This window comes from Lucilia sericata, unplaced genomic scaffold (assembly GCF_015586225.1).
Source record: "Lucilia sericata isolate MDLA Ls3-8-SP2 unplaced genomic scaffold, ASM1558622v1 Contig000003F_arrow, whole genome shotgun sequence".
Lineage (NCBI taxonomy): Eukaryota > Metazoa > Arthropoda > Insecta > Diptera > Calliphoridae > Lucilia > Lucilia sericata.
In genome coordinates, this window is record NW_023994044.1 from 915,857 (window position 1) to 928,352 (window position 12,496).

General features: G+C 31.8%; 1 protein-coding gene across 5 annotated transcripts in view; it reads right to left on the bottom strand.

Annotated features, from left to right (window-relative positions):
• Positions 1–12,095, bottom strand: part of LOC119616463 — a 40,753-nt gene extending 28,658 nt beyond the window's left edge. For all 5 annotated transcript variants that reach the window (XM_037972846.1, XM_037972841.1, XM_037972827.1 and 2 more), the window contains exons 1-2: positions 10,643–12,095; positions 5,493–10,123 (exon numbers count right to left, since the gene is read on the bottom strand). In XM_037972846.1, coding sequence (XP_037828774.1) covers positions 5,493–10,123; positions 10,643–12,065 — 6,054 coding nt within the window. In that variant the 5' untranslated portion in view covers positions 12,066–12,095. The remainder of the gene's footprint in view (positions 1–5,492; positions 10,124–10,642) is intronic.
• Positions 12,096–12,496: the final 401 nt, after the last annotated feature.

Consider the following 12,496-nt stretch of genomic DNA (forward strand, 5'->3'; position numbering starts at 1 on the left):
ACAAAAATTTTATTTTTCCTCTTCAGAATTTATCGAAGGATTTCCTCCCTTTGAACTTTATGTTAGAAGTACAATTTTAGATTATTATTTCAGTAAGAAAATGAATTTCAAATTGTACAAAATGGGTCATTGATGTACCATTGTACTTTTGAGGATTGAATTGTACCAAAAAAAAAAAAATACAATTGTACCAATTTTTCCAACCCTGGTGAAAGCCATTATTAGACCCACAATAAAATAATGACGCAATACGACAGCGAACTAACGAACAAGAAGCCCAGGTTCGTATTCTTTGTAAGCAATTTTTTGTTTGTTTTTAAAACAAAACAAGTTTTGAACTCATTATTTGTAACTATTTATTTAATTAGTTATTTGTAAGATAGCATGGTAAGTACTTGCCTCCAATGGCATTAACGTGTTAAAATAATTAAAAAAATCAAAGAATATTTAATACATAGAATGTGCGTCTCCTATCAATAAATTTTCAATAGCGAGTCGTGATACATAAAGAATACTTGTAAATCATAACAACCAGCACGACGAGATGCGTATTCTTTTAAAAAATATTCTTTGGTAAAATGCTAATGAAGAAGTAGTGAAAAGCGGCTGTTTTGCTTTTTAACTCATTACTTTTCAATGTAAGTTTTTGCTGGGTACATTGTACTTGCGAATATACAAATAAAATTAAAAAACTCATTGTGGTAAGAATAAATATTATATAAATTTTCCATAATGATACTTTTATTTGGATCATTTAAAACGTATTATTTAATGTCTGAAGAGTTAAATGACACCGTGCAACAAAATAATTTAGAAAGGTCGAAAAAAGGACAATCTTATTCCAAGATGTGGCTTAGACGAGGTAACCTACTTAAGCAAAAATTTTCATTACTGTACATTGACTCCTTCGGACTAGCTTTTTGACCATCACTTTGTAATCTACAGAACTTTAAATTGTAAAAATAACTCAAAAGAGTAAATTTGGTAACCAATGAATCAATATATTCCTGATAATTTACCAGAGTACACAGTTCGTTTGACAATTAACCTTTTCGTAAGTTCTATCGTTCTTTAAATTTTGTGTTAAATTTGATCTTAAATTTAAAAACCTTATACATATTTTTTTGCAGCACAGTGTAATCCTTTATTTATATTTTCCTATTTCTATTGCCAAGGTTTCAAACTACATACAGACTTATTTATTTAGTGCAGCCATTCATGGTTCTTAAGCAAACACAAGTAATATTTTATATAAAATGATGCCAAAACTTATTTTCAACGAAAATAAATGTTAAAATTCATAAAATTTCTATTAAAACTAAATGAGTTTTTAATGTAGACATCTTGTTCGAAGAAATAATTTAATAATAATTGCCAGAGACTTAAAGCCTTGCTCAGTACCCAAGAGGCCAACGTAAGGAGAACATTTCGATATTTAATTTGTGTAGGAGGAAGAGCACGAAGGTCACACAGTAATCAATTTTAGAAGAAAATATATTTTTTTTTATATTTGTTAAACTTATTGGAAAAATTTTAAATTAGTTTGCTTGTATGTATGGTTTGCCTGTTTGTATTGAGTGTAATAAGTTTTGTACATACATATGAATGAATGTACGTATTAAGTAATAAATATTAAGTAAACTATATTATTATTCAATTCATAATTGTAATTGATTGATTATACCGTGTTTCAGCTGACATTGAAAATATGAAAAGCTATTCATCACTTTCGATTATCTTCAATGATGGTTAAGCAAATAAATTTGCATCATATACATACACATATATGTATGTATGTGTTACCAAGAGACGTAAGTATATTTAACTGAACTTTGAAGAAATAGTATGTACCAACTACATAATATACATAAATATTACTTTTAGGTTTATGGAGAATTGTATTATCATGTATGGATATTAATATGGACATGTGGGTAATTTTCAGAATGAAGCCTTTAACGAGAGTTTGACTCATTTGTGGACCGATGTCTATAGAACTTAAAACGGTGATTAATTTCGTTAACTAACCATTTTTGTAGATTTTTATCATACTTTCTTAATTTTTTATAGATTTATTGACTTTAAACTGATTTTCTGTATGAGGTGTAGGATCAAATATAAATCAAAATAGAGATAGAGAGATTTGGGTTCCTATTAAACTTGTCTACATCAAATATAGCTATATTGGTATTTTTAAGTCATCTAAGGATCCATATATGGAAGCTAACCAAACTGACTTATCACGATTACTAAATTAACAACATATTTTTTGATGTTTTAACTGAACTCGGGGGGCTCTTATATGGGGAATAGGTGAAACCATTGCCCACTGTTACACATTTTAATTACCAAACAATATTTGTTATCAATGCTCCAGACGTAAGGGCATCGCTAGATCATGTTATAAGGACCAAGAAGAAAATAGTTATTACACTCTTAAATTTCAGATATTATAGACATACATACATATTAAATAATGATATACACCAAAAATCTGTTTTTTAGTCAGAGAATTGTAAGCAACTTATAAAAATTTGTACGACAAAAAATACGTCAGCGTAAAAAGTCGAATATAGCTTAAAAATCAGAACAATTTCGAAGATAATTTAAAAAAATGCCCTCCTATAAAATTTTGTTTTTATGAGTTACGACTTTTTTGCGAAAAGGGCTTGATATGTACAGACAGACATACATTCATATATTTACTATATTTAGGTAGTTGGTTTATATTTTACATAGCACTTACTAGTATTTCGACCTAGAAAAGAATTACAAATTCTCCTTTTAAACTCGTTCATGTGTTTAGTCGGTAAAATCAATAGCATTATAAGTGGTAATTACTGTTTATAGATATACATACATACTTACAAACATGCATATTTGTACACAAGTAAGTATGTAAGTGCATTTAGTACCAACTGGTTGTAATTAATGTATGGCAATTATTTATTATTCGTAACATTTTATTCCATAAGATTTAAAATTGTTTAGAATATATTTTGAAACTTTTTCCATTACCAATAAGCAGAAAAACTTAAATTAAGTGTATTTCATTAAGCTTTTTGTATACATACATATTTACATAATGCAACTTAGAATATGTATTGTATTTGTATTTATGTTGAATTTTTTTTAGTAAGAGAACTTTTGTAACTGTCGCCATGTCGCATAAGGTAAAATACTAAAATTGCCATATTAATAAAATTTATTCCATTAATCCTGGTTATTTCACCGAATGAATAGGTTAGGTTGAAAGGGTATGTAAATTCTAGTGATCAATGGAGGTTATTGTCATCCGATGTTCGGAGACTCAGTATTCTGGACGTAATTCCTGAGAATTTTCCAATCAGTGTTCGTGAAGGAAGTTATATTCAAAATAATATCACTCCCAAGATATTTGGATAAGATCTCGTTGAATGCCTGATATTGAAAAAGAAAGTGCTCCAGAATTTCTCTGTACTCTCCATATGCTCTACATTCGTCTGAATCCCCACGTAAAATTTATTATAGTTGTGCCCGTAACCCTGTGTGGCCACGTATCATCATACTAACCTCAAATATGCTCATATTGAGGAGGCTTCTAATCCTGCTTTCGTTACGGTCATCCCATAAAATCTTTGTCGTGTGTACCCAGAGTTTCATTATTCCAAGAGCCCTTATGAGATTCTCTCTGATTAACTACCTCGGGTTCCTAAGTACGTTCGCTCTTTAGTTGAAGATATGGCTTGTCTCTGAGATAGTATTTGGTTTAAGCTTTCTTAAAATCTTAAGTCTCATTGCCTTTTGGCAATATTTTTGGCGCCATATTTATTCTAATCCAATTTACGTATTCCGTTTTTACACGAAATTCTGCCTGAAAGCTAGTGTTGTGATTAGTTTAATGGTAATATATATCTGAATCTGGATCCTCCAGTTTAGAGACATCTGTGTATCAACGGATTCATACAGATATTTGCTGTAATGTTCAGTGTTATAAAGTTCCCGACATATTCTGTGTCTGTTCAGTTCGACATAAGTCAATAGCCATTCGGCTGTAAGTGCCACCTCATATGTGTTTTAATGGGTGTAATACCAAGCAACGGTTCCAGAGCCCTAGCAATGCTCATGACAAAACTTACACCCAAGCAGCATGTACGCTGTAGTAATTTTATGTTCCACTTTTTGTCCAAAGAAGTCCACTAGATTAATTGAAGCGTTCCTAATTTAGAATTGGTATAATTGCAATTTTCGGGAGTAGAACTCAGCACTTTTTTAGCAATAGAACCACATTGGTTGCAGCCTTTTAATGTTTTTATACAAAATTTACTAATATCAGAGACTTTATGAGCACCGATTTTAACATGTTGCTTCTTTTGGTAGGTGGTAGGTTTATCAACATTCTTGGGTCCGACATGTTAGAATGTCGGAATACAGAATTTAATAGCACAGTTTTAACAACAAAGAACTATGTAAACAATGTAGTATTAGTTAAAATTATCCGATTTAATTTGAATTTTTATTGTTGAGAAGAGTGACTTAGTCATACTAAACTATGAAGATCAGTCTACAAGAATAAAAATTTTAAGAAGATCGGTCCATAATTATTCCAAAATAATTACATTACTGTCTTAAAAGTATTAAAAACAGCTTTTGGAACCATATCTCTATAATTGACAGTATTCTTTCAACATATGTATAACCACTCTTCGGAAAGCTGTTTATTATTTATTATGAATCCAAATGTTATGTTTTATAATGAAAATAAAATGATTTGTTTTTAAAAAGGAATATCTCTTTATTATTCGGAAGAACATCTTCCATAATTATACCAAGCCCTCATTAAATATTCGATTCCAATGTTCACATTGACTTCAAATTAACAAAAGTCAAAATTTTAGATAGTCTAAACGCAATATGTAATGCATTGAAAGAATATACACGGATGAAAAATTTGACAGACCAAATTATTGGATTTCAAATATAAAATGAGATATATCATATATTTCAAATCTAATAATTTGGTTAGAAGTTATTTAAGAAATAGTAAATTGTTATAAAATATTCAAAGTCATATTTCTCCAAAAAGTTTTTTTGGATTATGCCAGTCTTATAGTAAAAGAGCGATATATACAACATTTCCACTTTATGCAATTAGGGGAAATGTTTCCATTATGTTTAGTATACATGTTGCATTTAACAGGTGTTATAAACACCTGACAGTATGAATGACAAGAACTCTTTTCTATTACAACAACAGTGATATATCTGTTTTCTCGATTTTCATAATTCTATGTATGTTTAAGAAGATTACATACTCTGGCAACGAAAACTAAAATTAATATTCATTTAGTGAATGCAACAAATTAAAGAGTCGAAAAATATCATTTTACAGTTGCCACAAAAATACAAAACAAAAACCATATTAATCATAATTAACTTTAATTATATGTATGTATGTTTAGTATGGAATCATTAAATGTTTTTCATATTATCATTCATTTCATTTAACATACCTGTGGTGTACGATTGTCATCTGTTGTAGCCGGTGCCGTCGAATAGTTACACTGGCACCCCTCCTCACAGCACAAACGCACCAATTCATGTTCACCGCACGTGCAGGGTTCTTCGTCTTCTTCGTCGTAGGCACAATCCTCGCGTATCAAAATAATATAATCGGCTTCAAAAAATTCATTACGCGTCTCATCGAACACGACACGATTTTTACGTGTAGGAGGCGGACGATTTGGTTTCTTGAGTAAACCACGCAATTGACCGTTAACTTCACGCATTTTGAATTGTGTTGTTTGTTGATGTTGTTTGAGTAATTCTACGGCTTCTGTTTCGGTTAGTGATACTGCGGGTATCACGATATTTGTGTCAATTGAAAATAAACGCTCACGATCGCGATCTATTTCTTGTTCCGATTGCTGTTGACAATTAATACAATCGCACGGAGACGAATTAGTTGAACTTATTGAAACTAAATCGTCATCTATTTCGTTAGCAACGTCTGTTTCAACAGCCGTTCTATTTGTTTCTGTTGTAACAGTGGAAGAGTTAATAGCTTGAAATGGTTCGGGTTGCTGTAACTCTGTTTGTGTTTGGTTTAGATATAGTAGTTCGTCATAGCAGTAGGGTGGTATTTCCTGTGGATCTACTAAATTTGTTGCATATAACAGATATTGCTGTTGTTGTTGGGTTGGCAACACGTGCGTTATTTGACGATTAGGCGAGTTGTTATAGTTATCGTTATAGTTGTTGTTGTTGAGGGAAGTAGATAAATTATTTAAATATAAAAAATCACTGAACCGTTGTGTATCAAATTCTGATAGTGTTGCAGTTAAGGGAATAAGGGGAATTGTTGCTGTGGTAGTTGTTAAATTCCCGCTTGTTCCTGTTAAGGGTTTAATAGATTTATATATTTCCGGTTTCGTTGGCACAAATGCACTTTTATATTCATTTAGTTGAGAATCCGAATCCGATGTTGTTTGTGTTGCTTTTGGTAGAGGTGGTGGGGGCGAACAACTTTTTGTTTGAGTTGGTTTTAAAATGAATTCTTTTTCCTCTTGTTGCTGTTGTAGTAGTTGTTTTGTTTTTACAATGTGTTGTAAATTTAAATTACAACGTTTTGAAGGTGATGGTTTTTGTAAAATTTCCGTTTTGTCAATATTTTCTGTGGGAAACCTTAAATTAAAAGAATTTTCAATAACAATTCCTTGTTGGTGCTGCTGCCCCTCTTGTTTATGTGTTAAGTCAAGTTTGGCCAAAGGATTTGTTGAGTACTGAGAATGTTGGTGATTTTGTCGTAGTTGTTGTGGTGGTTGTTGTGACAGGCGCACTATTTTCTTGCTGACATATGCCCGTGGTGAATTTCGCTTATTTTCTTCAACATTTTCATCTGTTTCTTTGTTATTTGATACGTTTTCTGTGGCTCTTTTACCAATTTCTTTTTGTTTTTCTGTATCCTTTGCTTCGTTTTCTACTTCGTTAACTTTTTCTACTTGTTCCTCCTTTAGGCTTAAAATTGGCTTTTGTTCCTTTGGATTTGTATTAATTTCAATTATCCCTTTTTGTTTGTGTTCGTTTGTGTGTAATAACGACGACCTTTCTAAAGTTGTTTCATAGTCTGCTTGAAGTTTGTTAGCCTTCGTTAACGTCGTTATCGTCGACGTCGATGTATTCGTCTCCGACTTTGAGTTTGTGTTTGTATTCGTATTTAACACCCCCTCTTGATTGCTGTTGTTGTTGGGAATAAATAAATTGTCCTTTGGTATCTCCTTTGAATGTCTTGCTATTTCTGTTTTCAAGGATTCTGATTCAATTGTTGTTGTTGTTGCTGTTGTTATTGCATTAGTTTGTTTATAGTTATCGAATTGGGTTGTTGTTGATGTGGTGGTTGTATCATAACGTGTACGAAATTGTTGATGTTGTTGTAGTAAACGTTTTAAACGTTGACTAGCCTCGAATTCCTCAAGATTTAACTGGTCCTCTTCCACTTGCTTCTCCTTTTCTAACAGCAATTGCTGCTGCTGTTGCTGATGATGGTGGTTGTTGTTAGTAGTTGTATTTGGAGTAGGTGTTGCATGCAATAGTTGATTGTTATTAATGTTTTGGTTTGTTTCATTTAATCTTTTAAGACCCTTATTGAGGTTAAGTATATTTTGAATGTTATCTTGATTGTATACACTTTCCGTTTTATTCAAATTGGGATTATTGCGATTTATGTCTATCGCCAGGGATTTTATATGAAAATTATTCTCTACTACAACTTGGTCAGCAGTAGTATTGGTAATATTTTTGGAATTTTCACTTTGTAATACACATTTTTCACTTGTTAAGATAAATTTTTTGCAACTTTCTTTACATAAATCTTTATCACTTTCTTCATTTAATACATTTATTTCTTTTGCACTTTTTGCAATATTTTCTATATTTTCTTCATTATTTTTAATTTCATGGTAATGATTTTCACTTTTAAAAACTTTGTTAAAATTTTCCTTTTTATTTTTTTCTTGTATAAAATTTTTATTTTGAAAATTTTCACTATTCTTTGTTTCTTGAATTGTATTGTGTTGTAGACATTGATTTTTGTATTCGCGTTTTTGTTTATCTATTAAGATTCTTTGTTCGAATAAATCACCATCACAATCGCAAACGCAGCAGCAGTTATTATTATCATTGAAGTTTTCTTCTTCGTGTTTTTCTTGCGATTCTCTTTCTACCGTTTTTAGCTGTCGTCCTTTATGGCTGCCCCCAACATGCTTTTCGTTACAGGTTCCATATGTTTTTTCTAATACTCTCCTCGCAAATTTACAGTTACATTCACATTCATCATCAACATATTTATTTTTGTTGCTCCTGCTGTTATACTCTTTTTTTGTTTCTTCTCCTTGCTCCTCTTTCTCTTCGTCTTGTATTTTTTGTATTTCGTTTTCCCCCTGGTCGTCGTTACCTTGTCGTCTCGTCGTCACCACCTGGCCTTCGTTTTTTGTTGGCCATACAAATGTTAAATACAACAATGGTTGGGAATACTTTTCTCCAGTATAGATTTTTTCATTACAATCAAATTTTAATTCATTATCGAAATTTTCGATATTTTTAAATGTCTCGCAAGAGTTTTCACTGGGATACTGAGTTTGAAATTCGACCCCTTCTTCGTCGTGTTTCTTTAGCTGTGACTTTTGGGCGTCTGTCCCTTGTTGGTTTGTTGAATTTGAAAATTTAGGTGTTGACAAATTTTCAATTTCCAAAAATTGTGTATCCTTTAATTTCACAATTTCTTGATTTTCTAAAAACTTCGGATGCTTTAAAGCACTTTGGGGCTCAACTTTAATTGGAAAAGTTGTCTGGCCTGCGTGTGAATCATTAATGCCATTGTCTGCCTTTAAATTTTTATTATATAAATTATTTTCATTAATTTTAATTGAATTTTCATTAAAATTCAATTGTTTTTCACTGAAATCACAATTTTCTATTGATTTTATTGCACTTGAGACACTTTCAATTGAATTGAGTTGTTGTTTATTTGAATTTAAATTAGAATTGGAATTGAAATGAAATTTTTGCAATTTTTCTTTTTCATTTTGATTTTGTGTAGAATTCAATGTGTATATGATGTCCTCGTCTGCTGATGGTTTTAGACATTTTGCAAAATCCCTTAACGTATACGCACTGGTGAACTGGTCTTGTGTTCGTTCTTCTTGTTCTTGTTGTTGCTGTCGTTGCGAATGGTGGCAATTATTTTTATGCTCAGCACCTTTTTCTACTTGTCTGAGTGTATGTTTTTGTTGTGTATTTATTGTAGAACAGGAGGATATGGAAGCAGTAGCTGTATCAGCAGTAGAAGTATTATTTGTGTTGGCACTCTGATTCGGATTGTGACTCTTTTGGATTTTGTTTTGGGTTTGTGGTGAAATATTTTCGATCGATGACGATGAGCAAATTTTATTTCTTTTAATATTTTCTAATGGCACTCTAGTTGTCGCTGTAGTTGTTTTTGTTGTTGTTGCTGCTGCTGTCAATGTTCTGACAATACAACTGTTTGGAATTTGACACGTCTCTTTTGGTTGTAGAACTGCGCAGGTCTCGTGCTGCTCTTTACTGTTATTTTTACTGTTTTCGTTGTAATTTGAATAAACATTTATACACGTAACTGGTGTTTTCGTTGTCGTTTCATTCACCTCATCCACCATCAGAATGTTTGTATTGTCGTTGTTGTTATCGTGTATGGGTATGGGTTTGTCGTCGTCGTTGTCGTTGTCGACGACATTGCCGTTGCCATCGTCAACACTCTGTATTTCATTCACTTTTTCAAATGTTTTTATTACTTTTGATGTTTCTACTACTTTTGCTTCTGTTTGTGTTAATTCAGCTGTTGTTGTTTTTGGTAAAATCTCTTTGCTCTCTAATAAGTTTTGTTCTTCTAACGTTTCGTTTAAATCACAATAGATGAGATTTTCAAAATTGCACTGCTTTTCAATGTTGTTGACATGTATTTTTGTGTCTGAACAAGTTTGTTTTTGTTGTTGATGTTGATGATTTTGAATTGAATTAATGTTTAGAGATTTGTCATTAAGTAGTGCGTTTAAAGAGGTTTCATTGTGTTCTAATTTGTTGCATTTATCATCATGTAACATCATATTTTCTGTTATAAAAATAAAAAATAAAAAGAACAAACAATATAATTAACTGAAATTATTAAAACATAACTGAAAAAATTAAAACATAAGACAATTATATACTAGTTATTATTTAGTGTGGTCCGCTGTAGTGTTCTAGTCTGGTAGACCAGAGGGTTCGATTCCCACCTGAGACACTGGTAAAGACAGAGGCCAATGTGTATTTCTTCGGATTTGATGTTGATCTATCAAATCCGAACACTGGCCGACTTCAAGTTTGGAGGCAGCAAGGAGGACATACAGAAAAGATTGAGAAGAGCAGGCTTTTGGCATGCTCAACAAATTCTAGAGGCCACAAAACATCCCAAGGAACATAAAACTTTAAGTTTCTAACTCCAATGTAAAAGCCGTGCTTCTATATGGCTGCGAAACATTGAACATATTCCTCGAGAAATTAGTAATTTATAAGCTTTTGTCACTCGGTGACTCCGTCACTTAAAGGACTAGATACAAATATATGACTTTAAAATATTTCTTTTCCTTACCTGGTCTATCACATACGCTTTTTGTATCATCACTTAAATCTATCAAATCGTTGCATTCGGGAACACTTTGATTTAAATTTTGATTTTCTAACTTTACAGCATTTAGGAATTTTTCAAAATTTTCCAAAACACTATCAATTGGACTATCATAAAACGGCAAAGCAGCATTTTCGATTAGATTTCCTAGTGGGGCTTCAAATCGTTCACTGTCACAGCAGGGAGAGAAACGTTCTTGCTCTCCCAAAAGATTGGTTAATTCAGCTATTGTGAAATTGTTGTTCCCACTGTTTTCATATCCGTTTTGTAGTTGTTTTCTTGATTCTTCTTGTTCGCGCTCATTCTCGCATGTTAAGCGAGAGCACTCAACCGTTACAAAACTGTTTGTATTCAAAATAACATTATTGTTATTATTATTATTGCTACTCATGTTGTTGTTGTTGATTTTATGTTTGTTGTTACTATTGTGACAAGAACTACCACCACCACCACCATTGTCATCGTCATTACCATGGTAAGTGACACTAATACAGTCACTATAGTTATTTGGGCTGCAACTATGTTTAGATGTCTTTAGTGGCGGAAACATACCTTCACTGGCTACATCTCTCATCATGCCAATACCAAGTTGAGAACTACAACTATTTCCACTACTATTTACATTCTGTAATGTTGTTGTTGCTGTCGCTGGTGGTAAAACAAAAGTATTAAGGTTGACATTATTTTGAATATTCGCCAACATTATTTCTTCAACTCGTTCTATATTGTTTTTATCAAAATCTAAAGCTTTGGATGTAGCGGCACTAGTGGTGGTGGCATCTGTGGTGTTTGAGGCATTTGTTTTGGTTGCATCGATGTCGATGGTGGTGTTGGTATTAGTTTCGCTGCAGTTATTGTAACAATTGTGGTGGCATTTGCAGTTGTATGTTGCAGGTACTTTACCCCATTCGTTGGCTCTGCTGTTGTCATTTCTTTTATAGTTGTAGTTATTGTCATTGTTTTGTTGCTGTTGTACTTGGGGCATTGTATTGTCAGCAATTGTCGTATTATTTTCAATTGCTGTCATTGCTAGTTCGTCATTAAGATTTTCATTATTATTATTATTTTTAATCATTTCTTTTATTTTATGCGGAGACGATGACGACTTCTTTTGTAACATGAATTTTTCATCCACTCTGTTTTGTTGTAGTTGTTGTTGCTGTGGATCTGTTGTTTGTTGTGGTGGTTGCAGTTGTTTGTACTTATTTGTTGTCATTTCACATAAATCGTTTTTGATTGTTGCTGGCGTTACTTTTAAATTGTTAACAATGTTGTTGTTTTCTTGTTGCTTAAATACTGATGATAACGACGATGTCGTTGGGTTTAAGGTTGGTGTTGTCGTTGCTGCTGCTGTTCTTGTAAAACTCAATGAGTCCAATATGTACATTTTTATTGGTTTATTTTATTCCATTTATATTCTAACTGTAAATATAAAAAAATACATATTTATTAAAGTGTTTTACAAAGTAGGAAATTAAAAAAAAAATAACAATAAATGTAAGTAAAACAATTGTCTCGAAGAGGGTTTGTATTCCAGGAAACTTTTCCCCTAGGTTTAAATAAAATTAAATATTTTATTTATCGTTTTTCAAGTTTAATTGGAAAATATACACGGTTGACTGATTATTTTGAAATACGTTAATTTTTAACGATAAATTTAAATTTGAAATATTCAGAAATGAGCTGGTTACAATCTAAATCTTTTAAGTTTTTATTCATAAATGTTATACAAAACTATTAATTCTCCAAAATAGTTTAAAATTCCTAAAAATTTTAAATCGGTTGCGAATTTGTGGTACAAAGTTGGCAAAGCTTTCA